The sequence below is a fragment of the Acomys minous genome, assembly GCF_964271855.1.
Source record: "Acomys minous genome assembly, chromosome: 15".
NCBI classification, from domain to species: domain Eukaryota; kingdom Metazoa; phylum Chordata; class Mammalia; order Rodentia; family Muridae; genus Acomys; species Acomys minous.
Window position 1 is genome coordinate 102,325,544 of NC_140497.1, and position 14,908 is coordinate 102,340,451.

Genomic DNA, 14,908 nt, shown 5'->3' on the forward strand with positions numbered 1-14,908 from the left:
CTTAGTGTGATTTTAGAAGCTTTGGTTCAGTAATAAAGGGGTAAAGAACGTTGCTCTTACTGGTCTCTTCTTTGTCAGTCTTCCCTGGCAAAGGCAGATATGCAAGAACATACAAGATTTATTTTATTTTAGGTTTCTTGAGACAGGGTTTCTCTGTGTAGCCGTGACTATCCTGGAATTCTCACTGTAGACCAGGCTGGCCTCGAACTCCGGGATCTGCCTGCCTCTGCCTCCCGAGTACTGGAATTAAAGGTGTGCCACCACCGCCCAGCGGTTCTTTTTTTTTTTTTTTTAATTAAAATATTACTTTATTTGTGCATGTGCAGAGGTCAGACAATTGGCAGGAATGAGGTCTTTCCTACTACCACCACGTGGGTGTGGGAGATCTAACTAAGGTGGGTCAGGCTTTAGAGCAAGCACCTTTGTGCTCAGCCCTCCCACCGGGCACAGGATACAGTTTTATCCAGAGGTTGTAATAATTCAGACTTGGCCAGCACTTGAAAGGCAGAGGATTTCTGTGCGTTCTATGCCAGCCTGGCTTACAAAGGGAGCTCCAGACCAGCCAGAGCTATATAGTGAGACCTTGCCTCAAAACAAACAAACACACACACACACACACACACACACACACAGAGACAGAGAGAGAGAGAGAGAGAGAGAGAGAGAGAGAGAGAGAGAGAGAGATATCAAAGAAGGTGACCAGGCTCATTGCACCAACCTATTCCCCTGGAATCAACCTAGGAGGCAAGTGTTGGCAGGGCCAGGAGCCATTATGGTCAAAGTAGCTAGACCCTGTCTCAGTGGTCAGAGACTAGGGTAGACCCCAAGGGTCTTTTGACCTGTATTGACCATTGAGTATGGACCCCGAATCACCTGCACCTGTGTTTCCTCGCTGTCTTATGCCTCCTCTGGGAGGCATGTTGGTACACTTCAAGTGTTTTAGGACTTCCACAGGCTGTGTGGTCTTCCTTACCTGAACTCTCTGGTAACCCCATCTCTCCCCACACCCCACTAAATCAGTTTGGGCACCAGGCAGGGGGCATCTAGGGAGATATGTAGGGCCATCAACTCAGTTCTGGGTCCATCGGGATGGTAGGTGGTCAGAGATGCTCCTCAGACTCCTCAGGCTCTGGGTCAGCACAACAGCTGGCCTTGGACACAGCCTCACTGTCCAGCTTGGAGAGTAGCCGGGCTGTCTCCTGGGTGATCTCAAAGTGCTTGGGCAGAGGGTTCCGGCGCAGCGTGCTGCCTTCAGGGGAGGAGGCCGCAGCAGGGCCCAGGCCTCGTCCCCTCAAACTACCTCGGGGCACTGCCGAGACAGTGACAGGGGTTTCCTCACACAGCTTGGAGGCCACCAGAGCCAAGCTGGACAGCTGATGAGTGACCGGCCGTATACCTCCACGGGGATACTTCACTGGCTGCCGGCTGAAGTGGCCCCGGGATTGCGCTCCCAGGAGCAAGTCCTCAGGGCCGTGGCTGGACCCTGCGGAATGACAAATGCTAAGCATCCCCAGGTTTTCTGGATCTGTCAGCCAAGCAACCCTGAGGTGAAGTGAGGGCTCCCCAGAATACCCACCTTGCCCTGTTCCATCTCCGGTGTCTTCTACCTCTTCCTCCTCCTCCTCCTCTTCCTTGTGGTCTCTCTGCAGAGTTGCAATCTGCAGGAAGAAACCCAGAATGTGACTGTGTTCTAGGATCTGTGGGTATGGCTCAATGGGTTAAGAGGGTTCACTGTTGGGGCTGGAGAGATGGCTCAGTGGTTAAGAACACTGCCTGCTGCTCTTCCAAAGGACCCGGGTTCAATTCCCAGCACCCACATGGCAGCTTACAACTGTCTTTGACTCCAAGATACGACACCCACACACCAGCACACTTAAGTTAAATAAAATATTTAAAAAAAAAAAAAAAAGAGGATTCACTGTATAAGCTAAGGACACACATTTGAACGTCTAGCTTTTTAAAAAGCCAAGAATGGCTTGGAGAGCTTGTAACTTTATATTATGGGGTGGAGACAGGGTCCCGAGAACTCACTGGCATGCCAGTCCTGTTGAAACAGCATGCTTCAAGTTCAGTGAGTGATCCTGTCTCAATACATACTGTATACAGGCGGTGCTCATTTGTTGCCCACACCCTGTGCTCATGGCAGCTAGCAGAGCCATACCTTCTTTTCTGGTGCTGGGAACCAAACCCAAAACCTCGCAAACACTAGAAGAGCTCTCTGCCACTGAGGTTCATTTGCAGGCTGGCTCTGGCTTCCTCGCCACTCGTTAGAATACAGGACTGCACACTGCACACAGCCCCCGCCCCAAGGCCTCTGCACTGGCTGTTCCTGCAGCCTTGTACACCGTCCCTAGGTTCGCCCATGTCCTATTCCACCCCCAATCTTTGCTGAAACCCGCCTGTTCCATAAGACCCACCCACACTCTATTTCCTGCCACAAACTCCTCCAGACCTGACCATGTGCGCCCCTTACTCCGCGCTTTCCTTCATGGGCCCGTGTAATGTTTCGAGTGCCCAACTTCATGCTTATTTTTGGTCTTTTCCCTCTCGGATTCAGACACCAAGAGAAGGCGTCTTTGAATATCCGTCTAGCTCACTGATGTACCTGCAAGGCCTGGTGCTTGATAGTTCTAAAGACGGGTGCTGACCACACCAGAGGACATAGAACTGGCCCAGGCAGGGGAAGACATTTTAAAAGGAGGGGCTGAGGGGGCTGGAGAGATGGCTCAGCGGTTAAGAGCACTGTCTGCTCTTCCAGAGGTCCTGAGTTCAATTCCCAGCACCCACATGGCAGTTCACAAATGTCTGTAACTCCAGTTCCAGAGGATCCGACACATTCTCACAGACATACATGCAAGCAAAACAGCAATGCAAACAAAATAAATAATAATTTAAAAAGGAGGGGCTGGTGTGATGGCTCCGTATGCAAAGGCAATTGCCACCAAACTGTGAGTTTGATCTCCAGAGCCAACATGGCAGGAGAGAACTGATTGCTACAAGTTGTCTTCTGACCTCACACCCGTACCTCTATGCCCCTTCCACTAAATAAATGGATAAGCTAAAAAAAAATAAAAAAGCAGGGCTGGAGAGATGGCTCAGAGGTTAAGGGCACTGACTGATCCTCCAGAGCTCCTGAGTTCAATTCCCAGCAACCAAATGGTGGCTCACAACCATCTATAATGTGATCCGGTGCTTTCTTCTGGCCTGTGGGTGTACACACACACAGCCAGAACACTGTATACACGATAAATAAATAAATCTAAAAAAAAAAAAGGGCTGGATTGGAGGTGGGGGGTAAACATCCATAATACCAGTTCTACCAGAGGAAAAAGACCAAAACTAAACACAAAGTTGGGCACATGCAACATTACACAGTCCCATGAAGAAAAGAGCGTGGAGTGAGGGACGCCCATGTCAGGTCTGGAGGAGTTTGTAGCAGGAAATACAGTATGGGTGAGTCTTATGGAACAGGCGGGACAGGAAGGACCCCTGAGAATTATCAGAGGCCACTTGGGTCAGCTAGACTAATGTATGATGCAGGGCAGAAACGAGTGGAAGAAGATGGCTGATTCTGAAAACTGTCCTCCGACCCGCTCCACACACGTCACGGCACACATGAGCACACGTGATTCCCACACACTAAGTAAGCCAATTTCTTTCTCTTCGCCCTCCTCTCTCTCCTCTCTCTTTCTCTCTCTTTAAGACAGGGTTTCTCTGTGTAGCCTTGGCAGTCCTGGAACTCACTCTGACGACCAGGCTGGCTTTGAACACCCAGAGATCCACCTGCCTCTACCTCCTGGGTGCTGGGAGTCAAGCCATCCATCACCACGCCTGGCCTAACAAGTCAGTTTTAAAGGGAAAAGGAGGTGCCCACTCAACTGCAATTCTAGCACTCAAAGCACCGAGGCAGAGTTACTCTATCTCCAAATCAAAAAAGCAGTACAATAAAAAGGCAAGTAGGCTGGAGCTGGAGAGATGGTTCAGTGGTTAGAGCACTGGCTGCTCTCCCAGCACCCACAGGGCAGCTCAGAAACTGTCAGCAACTTCAGTCACAGATAGACATGCAGACAAAATCAACAGTGCACATTAAAAAAAAAAAGGTAAGTGTGTCATCCTGGCTACCTAGTAGGTTGAAGCAGGAGGATTATTAAATTTAAGGTCACCCTTGTTTACAGTGTGAGTTCAGGGCCAAACCAGTAATTTAAGGAGATTCTGCCGCAAAATAAAAAAAACCAAGCGTCTGAGTAGGGAAAAGGGCCCGGGTGGTGGGAGGGCAGCTCGTCTTCCGGGCTTCATACTTGTGCCATGAATCGTGAGTGCCTACGTGCTTTCTCTCTAAATAAATGATTCTACAAAATTCAAAAGAAACCTAAGAGAGAGCTGGGGGCGTGGCTTAGAGGTCAGCACACGCCTGTGCACACCAGGCCCTCGATTCAACATCCAGCTGTGCAAAAGAAGAGGAATTAAACACACACAGGGCCCTCCCCACATCTGGGGGCCAAGGAGGCTCCTACCTCAGGAGGTGTGGCATCGGGACACTTTTCCAGGCCACTGTGGTGTTTGGGGCCTGGCCTGGAGTCTGAGGCTATGGTCAGGGGCTGTGTGTCTTGGGCAAGAAGTGGGGCTGGGGGCTGGGGGCTGGATTGGTGGTGTGCAGGAGCCAGGCCAGGGTCCTGGTGCAGCGGCTCGGAGGCCAGAGGGAGCTCGTCCATTCCGAAGATCTGCTCATAGTGCACAATGAGGAATTCAACAAGCTGAGCCTGGTGACCGGAGTCCAGCAGGCAGGCCACAGGGCTGGGACCTGCGGCCCTCGGTCCATCCGGTGGCCTCAGCAGCGTAGGCCCAAATACAATTCCCAAGTTGTTGGCAGACATCTTGTTTTCTTCAAAGCGAGCGGCCACCCTGAGGACGGTGTGGAATTGGAGACATCAGTGGAGAACAAGGGTAGGACCTGTAGGTTAGCCTAGAGACTTAGCCAGGCCACAGCCAAGTAGTCCCTGGTCACTGGTTGAGACCAGCTAGTCACCATAGACAGTGCCGGGGTTAGGTGTGGGTATCTAGGGTTCAGAGCTCAGAAGAAATATGAAAGGTCACAGGTTAATACGTGCCACATAGGTAAGCAGTTACATGTCCAGGGAAAGAGGGTTCGAAGCTTAGGGACCCATGCACACCTGAACAGATGGGCCACCAGGTGCCGCAGGGTGCTGTAGTTAGAGTCAGGCAGCTGCACCAAGAGGGTCTTCAGCGAGCAGATAATCTCGGGGCTGGGGCTGGGGGTCCCAGGGTTGTCCCCAGGGTCTGCATGCAGGGTCTTTGCCAGAGAGATGAAGGCGTCGTAGGAGTGGAAGGGGACCACGGGTTCAGTGAGCTGGTGGGGACAGGAGTGTGGGTGGGCTGCTGAGGGTCCTCAACCAGAGGCTGCAGGCCTCTGCCCACCACCGCTGACCTGGAGCCACCTACCTCCTGAAGAAAGCGCTTGAGGACACTAGTGATGTCGTGAGGGGAGTTCCCCGACAATTCCACCAGGGCTCGCCCATTCTCAAAGGCCTGGCACAGCCGCTCCACACGCACCCGAGACCCACTGACCCGGTAGATGCCCTGCAGGGTAAGGGACACCTGGCTTGGGAGCTGGCCATCAGTGGGGACAGGTCACTCGTGGGGACAGTGGAGCACGAGGATGTCGCCTACCTGCAGGCCCAGGGCACGGTGCTCTATCTCAGCTGTGCATCTGGTGACCACAAAGGGTACCTCCTCAGGGAAATCTCTGGGGAGTTGCAGGAAGTCAACCCCAAAGAGAGGCGTCCTGGCCGGAAGCCGCCGGTGTCCACAAAGGATGAGGAGGGTCTCCAGGCAGCGCTTGTGACAGGTCAGAAAGCACTAGGGGAAGGTCACATGGGTTAGGAGGTCAGCTGGGGACAAGAAGGTTATCAGGGGGTCAGCAGGGGGTGAGGAGGTCATCACGAAAGGCAGGAAATGGAAGGTACTTGAGAGATTGTCAGACCTGACCAGTGAGATGGCACAGGAGGTAAAGGTGCTTGCTTCCAAGCCTGCTGACCTGAGTTTGATGCCTGGGACTCACACAGAAGGAGAGAAATGACTCCTTTAAACTTACTCTAGAGGCAGGTGGATTGCTGTGAGTTCGAGGGCAGCCTGGTCTACAGAAAGAGTCCAGGAAAGCCAAGGCTACACAAAGAAACCCTATCTCGAACAACCAAAAACTTAAAAAAAATAAATATAAATAACTTACTCTAACACTCTCCCACATAAATATCTCTCCTGCACCCTGCCACACATGCACAAATAAATAAACACTGTGATGAGAGAGAGATCGCAGACAAAGGTAGGTCCTAGAGCAAAAAGGCTGTAGGGATCTCAGGTCAGTGTGTTGATGAAAGTCTGCAAGCCGGTAGTGGTGGCACTCGCTTTTAATCTTAGCACTCAGGAGGCAGAGGCAGGTGGATTGCTGTGAGTTTGAGGCCAGCCTGGTCTACAAAGCGAGTCCAGGACAGCCAAGGCTACACAGAGAAACCCTGTCTCTAAAGAAAGTCATCAGAGGACACTAGGTCTTGAGTCTAGGCCACACCTCTTCACACTCTGTCCCGCTGACCATGAACGTTTCACACTCTCTGCACTTGGCTGGACCCCGAAGTCGCCGCAGCCGGTGGGTCTGTGCGGCTGTGGACAGGGTCCACTTCCTGAAGGGGCTGCCTACTCCGTTCTCCAGCCCATCCCCCAGATCTGCAAAGAGAAAGGGTCAGGCGGTTCAGGGTCACCCTCTTGATCCTGTAAGGCCACCTGCCCCTATGACCAGCCTTACCAGGGTCTCGCTCCTCAAAGTCATCGGAGGACTCCGTGCCTGTAGAGGACGCCTTCACAAGCCGCCTAGTGCCGGCACCTGGGCTCAGAGGGGCACAGAAGTGAGGTTATTATGGTGGTCATACAACAGGCATGTCTAAGGAGATAGAACTGGTTTTCAGGACTCTTAAAAACTTCCAGAGATCCAAGAAGAGACTTGATACCCTATGAGCATATAAAGGGGGAGGTAATCCCCCTCAGACACAGTCATAGGGGAGGGGAGTAAGGGGAAAATGGGAGGGAGGGAAGAATGGGAGGATACAAGGGATGGGAGAACCACTGAGATGTAACAAGAATAAATTAATTTTTAAAAATATGCTCTGGAAAAAAAAAGGTGGAAAAAAAAAACTCCTAGAGATATCCTTGAAAAAATAAATAAATAAAAGGGGTCAGCAACCAGGGGTTAAGAGTTCAGGAATGGGCCAGGCCTTTGTCTGGTGGTTTAGAAGAATCTCCCACCAAGACAGTGGTCAGCACTTGAGGATCAAAGGCCAAGAGGTAAGTTGGAGATTAAAGGTCAGTGCTTGGCCAGGTGTTGGAGGACGCGTGGTGGGAGGCGGAAGGGCACAGGTGTAGGTGGAGAGGGGTCAGGTGCCACCCTCACCTGGGCTGGAGGTAGGAGAATCCAGGGACCGGGACTCACTGCCACCGCCTACACTGTCCACATCACTGCCTGGCGTGGGGCCTGGAATCCCTAGGAGGACACGTCGTCAATCAGGCTGGCCTAAGCCCAGGCCCTCTACCCATAAGGCCTCAAAGAACTTACCCTGGCTGCTGAAACTGGCATCCTCCCAAGGGCCAGGCTCAGACGAACCCTCCTCCAGCCTCGTAGGTAGGGGCCCTGAAAACTTCTTTTTTGTGTCCTGAGGGGAGCTGAGAGGAGAGGGGTTTGAGGGTTTGATCCCTAAGAAACTGGCCTGGGTGACAGCGAGTGAGCATGCCATCATGCCATGTGGGTCCCAACTCCAGGGAGGTAGGTTTGCAAGCGCTGGTGTCCAAGACTAAAGTTTTAGTCCGTAAAGTGTCCTAGCCCCGCCATCCTAGGGCTTGCATAACACAGCAAAAGTCCCTCACCTCGGCCAGCTGTGGTGGCGCATGCCTGTAATCCCAGAACTCAGGAGGCAGAGGCAAGAGGATCTCTGTGAGTTCAAGGCCAGCCTGGTCTACAGAGCGAATTCCAAGACAGCCAGGGCTACACAGAGAAAGAAACCCCATCTTGAAAACAACAAACAAACAAACAAACAAACAAACATCTCTAGAATATTAAAGCAAATGGAGACTAGATAGGAGCAAGGAACTCAGCTGGAATGGGAGGGTGACAAGAGGGAGTCACAGAGGTGGACATAATCACACTATAGTATATACATATATTAAAACCTGGCATGGAGCTTCTGGGCTTACTCCAAGCCCAGCCCTAGGGCCCACCTGTGCACTGCAGGCGTGAACTCCTGGAAGACGAAGGCGGGAGATGGCGGTGGCGGGGCCCCAGGTTGCAGCCCTCGCACAAACTCCTGGTAGCGCTGGCCAGGTTCAAAGGGGGCACAGCACTCAGCCAGGGCAGAGAAGGCGCGGGGTCCTCGCTCTGCCTGCGCCCCTCGCAACTGAAACAGGCCCAGGGTCACCTGGAAGGATGGATATGTGCATAACATGAGAAGACTGGACCCAGCTAGATTCCTGAGGGAGGAGACTAACTCTTAACCTAGAAGCAAGGCCAGTGTTGAAGATGAGGTCTGTCACTGGTAGCTTGGAAGGCTGGGATGGGGGTGTTAGTCGGGGTATGTATGTGGCCTGCAGTAAAGATGGCGTCCTGGGGTCCCAGGGATGGCTTAGGGACAGAGGAAAGTAGTATTCACTGCGATGAACCAAGAGTGACCATGGGAGAGGCCCTCACCCGCCTAAGCACTTCGTCTCCTTGCACCACCAGCTTGCGGACATGCGACACTATCCGCCGTTTGGTAGTCTCCAGATCCTGCTGGCGACTATTGGCCTCCCGGACGCAGGCCTGGTACAGAGCCTCCGCCTCTTGTGCCTGGGGAAACCGAGGCAGCGTGGGCTTAAGTGGATTGGAGTTGGGGAGAGGGGAGCGGCCAGATGTGAGGGGATCTTGTTGCTAAGTCTGCACCTTGGCCTGTGCCTCCTCTCGGGAGCGCCGTCTGCGCTCCTGCTGCTTGCTGGATGCGGGAGATGCCTGGGGAGGAGGGTCCTCAGGGGACCCCTGGGAGCGAGCACGTAGGTCCTCTCTGCGTTGAAAGTACTGGAGCTGGGAGCGCCTCAGTGCCTGCACCGCCTCATTCTTGGGGGCAATAAGAGGACCATGAGCCCTCCGTCCCCGCGGAGGCTGCCCTGGACCAGGCAGAGGCTGCCCTGGGCCCTTGGAGGCGGAGGCTGCCCTGGACCGCGCGGAGGCTGCCCGTCTTTGGTGCAGGGTCTTACCATACGCTTCTGCTCTTTAAGCCACTGCTCCTTAAACTCCTTCCTCCATTTCTCAATCTCCGTCCTTTTGGCCGCCAGAGGCTGTGGAGAGGAGGACGGGGATGGATGGGGAGGCAGCCTCGGCACCGTCCTCTGTTCTGTTTCCTCCCCACCCGCTTGCTGGGGGGCTCTACCCTAGATTCCACGTCCCGTACTCGAGACCAGAACACTTTTCTGAATCTGTTTTGTTTTTGTTTTCCCCGCAACCAGGCCTGTTCTCCCTGAGACCCATGTCCATGAGCAGAAAGTTGTGTGGTCACCCCATCTTTGCCTCAGGGATCCAGACACCCTGAAGTTTTATTCCTGAGAAGTGCCATCCTGACAACCCCTATTGGTGTAGTTTCTCAATGAAAACCTTCTGCATTTTATTTTTATTATTTCTATGTGTGCAGGCATGCGCACACGAGCGTGGGTGCCTACGGAGGATAGAGGCATCAGACCCCAGAGCTGGAGTTACAGGCGGTCGTGGACTGCCAGTCAGGGACACTAGGAGCCAAACCCTGGCCTGGTGCAAGAGCGGTACGTACTCTTAACCCTGATCCACCTCTCCACCCTCCTTTTTAATTTTTATTTATTTGTGCGTGTTTGGTATGCATTCATGCCAAGGCCCGCGTGTGGAGGGCAGAAGACAGGTCCGTGGGAGTCAGGTCTCGCCTTCCTCCCCACAGGTCCCAGGAATCAAACTCAGGTCACCGGGTTTGGTGGCAGCACCTGCACCTGCCGAGCCAACTCAGCGGGTTCCTTGTTTCAAGTTTTGCTACTCGGGACTTGAACCCTTTTGTGCTATATCTCCAGCCCTTCCTTTTTTTGTTTTTTGTTTTTTGAGATAAGATTTCTCTGTGCCTTGGCTGTCCTGGACCAGGATGTCCTCGATCTGCCTGCCTCTGTCTCCCTGAGTCCTGCGAGTAAAGGTACGTACAAACAACGACCAGCTCAGCCCTTCCTTTTAAAACACCTATTATATTATTATTATTATTATTATTATTATTATTATTATTATTATTATTATTGCTATTATTGTGTGTGTGTGGTGTGTGCAAGCGTACATGCCATGGCATGTGTATGGAGGAGGTCAGAGGGCAGATTTAGGAAGTTGGGTCTCTCCCTTTATGTGGGTTTCAAGGATTAAACTCATGTCTTCAGGCTTGTGTAGCAAGTGCCTTTACCTTCTAAGCCATCTGGCTGGCCCGGAAACCAATCAAGACAGGGTTTCTCTGTGTAGCCCTGGCTGTCCTGGACTCACTTTGTAGACCAGGCTGGCCCCAAACTCACAGGCATCCACCTGCCTCTGCCTCCCCAAGTGCTGGAATTAAAGGCGTGCACTACCATCACCATCCGGCCTTTTTTTTTTTTTTTTAAATGACAGGTCTTACTATGAGGGCATTGGCTGGTCACCACCTCAGAGTTTCTTGCCTGTCTCAGCCTCCCCAGTGTTGGAATTTAAGGTGTGTACCATCATGCCAGGCTTGAAATCAGTGTTGCTTCTTTTTTGATTGTTCAAGACAGGGTCTGATCTGTAGATCAGGCTGGGCTTGAACTCAGAGATCCACTTACCTCTGTCTTTTAAGTGGTGGAATTAAAGGCATGCACCACAATGCCCTGTGACACTGTATTTCTAAGCTGAAGACTTTTAAGAGTTGGGGCTGGGGGTGTGGTCCTGCTGGCAGAGGCTTTCCCTAGTGCCCTCTCTAATGAACGCACAGGGGTGTGTGTGTGTGTGTGTGTGTGTGTGTGTGTGTGTGTGTGTGTGTGTTACAGTCTCACAGGAAGCCAGGTTGCCAGGTTTGAATCTCAGAGCCTGAGCATCTCTGGGCTTCAGGTTCTTCCTGAGTGACACTGCAGTGGAGTTTCCTCTTGGATAGTGGGGGGGGGCGGGGAAAGGGGGGGAAGGGGAGGGGCACTTACCTGGTAGTAGTCTCTCTTCTGCTGGGCCAACGTTTCCATGGCCAGGGCTCCCAAGCTGAGGTCATGTTCCAGAAACAAGGTGTAGATGTATTGGAGTGGCATTTGGCTCTGTGGTGGAGGGGGCGGGGCTGGTTGAGGAACTGACTGGATGGGGGGGGTGGGGGGGAGGGGGGTTGTGGGGGGGGGAGGAGGGGTGTTGGAGGACCTGGGGGGCAGGGCTATGGGGAGGGTGGCTACCTGCTGGAGAACAGAGGCCTTGCCAGCCTCGGCTATCTTCACGATACTTTTAGCAAACTCAAGCTCTGGCGGGAGGAGAGACAGTGGTTTACAGGCTGCTGGGCTTTTGGTTCTACAGCCGTGGGGCTGGGTGGAAGGAAGCCTCACCATAGTTGGCTCTCTTGTCTGTCCAGGCCAGCAGCTCCTTGGCATAGCGGCTCCATGCCTTAGCATACTCCAGGGCAGCATCCACACCGCCCTTGGTCCGAATGAGTCGCAAGTCTAGTTCTTCCTCTGGGGCAAACAGGGAACCCCCTGAGCTCAGGCCCCTGGGGAACCCTTCTTGGAACCCCTGTGGCTTCTGTTCCACACCTTCATGGCTCCCTAAAGCCCCTTTTGGGATCATCATAACTTGCACAGTCTCTACTCAAGACTGGGGAGTCCTTTAGGACAGGGGCACGGAGTCACTGTGGAGTCTCCCTCCATTAGCACAGAACAGGGTCTGCAATGCCTTGGTGAAGGAACGTCCTCCATCCTTGCCTGAAATCCTCCCCTACCTGTGAGGGATGCAGGACCTTCTGGGGAGGGGTCACTCCAATGGCTGGCTTCATTGCTCTGGGGTACGAGGATGAGAGATGGCATTCAGGGGCAAGCAGAACAGCAGGCGGGCTTCCCCACAGAGCACCCCATCCTGTCCCCTACCTCCTCAGGCACCACTGCGGCTGTGGCAGCCTGGTCAGGCTCCAGGTCTTCTCTGAGTACAAGGTCTCCAGCCAGAGGGTCAAACACCCTGGGGAGTGGGAAAGAAGGGTGTTAGGAAGCCACTTCTGCCTAGACTGTCCTTCCCTGGGGACGCTCGGACGGTTGAGGGAGAAGAGACGTAGTCCTTGATATTGTCTGTGATTTAGAAAGTGTGATCTGGGAGCCAGGTGAGGCCGTGGTTTAGTTTGTTTTGAGGCAGAAGCAGGCCTTCAACTCACTGTGTTGGCCTCTACTCCCCGAGTGCTGGAACTACAGTCACGTGCCACCATCCTGGCTCGTGTGTGAAGTCCTAGGGATGGAATCCAGGGCTTTGTGTTTGCCAGACGAGCATTCTATCAACCGGACTCCAGCCACCTCTCTGCCCTTTTGTGGTCCAGGCAGGATTAAGAGCTGGGCCTTGTAAAGGCTATGCACCCGCTTACTACTCAGCTACAGCCCCGTTGCCAGGTGGGGTCTTCTTCTAAAACCAAGACTTGAGAAATGGTTGGAAGGGTTGTAGGTAATATAGGGGTTCATAGAGTGAGATTATAGCTATTTCAACCATTTTAAGGGATCATGAGGTTGTGTGTGTGTGTGTGTGTGTGTGTGTGTGTGTGTCTGTCTGTCTGTCTGTCTGTCTGTCTGTCTGTCTCAGGACCACGTTTGAGATAGACTCAAAACACCTGTGTATCTAAAACACTAGAGGGCATAGGTGTTTGGGGTGGGGGTGGGGGGCACGGCTCCTATCTTAGGCTCAGGAGGTTGGAAGTCAGCATATCCTGACGTGAGGCAGCTGATACCCAGATAGTTAGGGAGCTCAACCAGATGGAGTGACGCAGGCTCAGACTCACACATTCCCCAGTGATATCTCCAGGTTGTCCAGGCTCTTGAAGATGTCACTGTACCTCTTCCTGCCCTCGGGAGCTGGGGTCAGCTCTGGGGGAGGGAAGAATAAGAGAAGTTGAAGCCACCACTGCCTCCCTCCACCCAAGGTGGCGGCAAAGCAAAGCAACCTGCATACACTCCAACCAACTCTAAAGCAGAGGCGGGAAGGAGAGAGAGACAGACAGACAGACAGAGACAGAGAAACAGACAGAGAGACAGAGACCTGAGTGAGTCCAAGACTAGTGTGGAATAGGACAGCGAGCTTCGGTGGAGTCTTTTCAAATTCGACAAATGGACCCAGGCAAAATCAGAGAAGAGGTTGCTCACAGTCACAGAGACACCCACACAGGCGTGGACCCATAAGCAAAGGAAGAAAACAGATGCAGCTGCCATACGAAATCCGGAGTAGAGAGCTGGCTTGACAATGGAGCCACATGGACCCCAGGCCAGACAGATGGGACTGCACGTGGGACGCACAGGCACTTAGCCTGCGGCATAAACACCCGCGAGTACGGCTGAAACCACAAGGGACAGGACTGAATGACACCCGACACACAAAGACAGCCGGGAACATAACCCAGACCTAGTCTCAGTTCTACCGCCACCCGCTGTCCTGACGCCCGCCCCCCACCACCACCCCCGGGCTCCCTGCAGGGATCCTGGCCACGACACCCTGCCCCCATCCATCATACAATCAGAAGCAGAAGCAGCCACTTCCCCTTCCTGGGCCCCTTCCCCCAGGCATCCGGGGTGCCGGCTCTGCAGGGCAATCGGAGGGTTGGGGGCTGGCGGTGTGTGTCCTGTGCGCTTTGGGGGTCTCCAAGGTGCTCGGGGCTCCCCACGTCCCTACCCTTCCAGTACTCCTTTCCCGGCTGACAGGTAGCTCAGGGGTAGGTTGGGTTCCCTGCTTTAGGAGCTGAGGAGCGGTGGTGGGAAGCCCTCGGGTGCCCAACCCCTTACCTGTCTCAGCTGCGTCCATGGCGAGGCCCAGGGGCTGGGGGGTGGGGTGAGGAACGAGCGGCGGAGCTGAGATAGGAACAGGGCAGCCCGCCGCCCCGGACCAGCCCCGATTTCCTGCCTCTGCCGGCCCAGTGGTGTCGCCCCGCCCCACCCACACCACGCCCCCAAGACGACCACGCCCCTCCCGGAAGCTGCCACACTACAGCCCAGCCTTCAGTGTACATTCCGGGCTCCGCAGTGGAGCTTCAGCCGGTCAAGGGTCTCTTCTGCAGATTTCTCTACCACATGAAAGCTCGGTAGCACTCTCTTCTAGCAAGCCTGGGGTGTTTGCTCCACAAGCTTTCTCACCTAGAGACTAGACTGAACTCCCGATCCAGGATTTTAGATCCAGGGCGCCCCCTGTGAAGAACTGAGGTCAGGACGACTGCAGCGAACCCCAAGTCCCTAGCACCCTGCAGTTTTGTTATGTTTTGTTTTTTGAGACAGGGTTTCTCTGTGTAGTCTTGGCTGTCCTTTGTAGACCAGGCTGGCCTCCAACTCAGAGATCTACCTGCCTCTGCCTCCCAAGTGCTGGGATTAAAGGTGTGGGCTACCATTTGGCCTGGATGGCTTGAATTCGGTGTTGTCTTCAGCCTCAAGCTCAGAAATTCCCTCTGCCTCCGCCTGCTGAGGGCTGGGGTTAAAGGTGTCTGGCTGAGTCAGGCTCTTGAGGTGGTCACCTCAGGGACAGGCAGGGGCACAAACACCTTGCATCGGGACTGACAGGAACTACCCAGGTAACGGAGCCCCACCCCTGTATGTATCATCTTTTGAAAGGAAGGAGACTATCCAGGGGATGGCTGAGGACCCCAGGCAGTAGCAGCCACATTTCTGA

The 14,908-nt window shown here is 53.6% G+C and overlaps 1 protein-coding gene across 1 annotated transcript; it reads right to left on the reverse strand.

The window, feature by feature from the left end:
• Positions 1–100: 100 nt before the first annotated feature.
• On the reverse strand, positions 101–14,170 carry GMIP (GEM interacting protein). Its single transcript, XM_084760122.1, has 21 exons — positions 14,035–14,170; positions 13,041–13,125; positions 12,151–12,238; positions 12,006–12,063; positions 11,617–11,742; positions 11,470–11,534; positions 11,233–11,340; positions 9,289–9,369; positions 8,978–9,148; positions 8,747–8,884; positions 8,281–8,477; positions 7,622–7,728; positions 7,460–7,549; positions 6,818–6,895; positions 6,584–6,738; positions 5,689–5,877; positions 5,461–5,598; positions 5,172–5,368; positions 4,515–4,902; positions 1,577–1,658; positions 101–1,483 (listed from the first exon to the last, which is right to left on the reverse strand). The coding sequence occupies exons 1-21, from the start codon at positions 14,051–14,053 to the stop codon at positions 1,101–1,103; spliced, it is 2,943 nt and encodes a 980-aa protein (XP_084616248.1). The 5' UTR covers positions 14,054–14,170; the 3' UTR covers positions 101–1,100.
• Between the last annotated feature and the right edge of the window lie 738 nt (positions 14,171–14,908).

Bases quoted from the DNA above. Each gene is read 5' to 3' on its own strand.
- GMIP (XM_084760122.1), bottom strand. The intron at 8,478-8,746 runs GTGAGGGCCTCT...CCATCCTTCCAG, and splicing joins GAGACGAAGTGCTTAGGCGG to GTGACCCTGGGCCTGTTTCA. The intron at 6,739-6,817 runs GTAAGGCTGGTC...TTCTCTTTGCAG, and splicing joins CTTTGAGGAGCGAGACCCTG to ATCTGGGGGATGGGCTGGAG.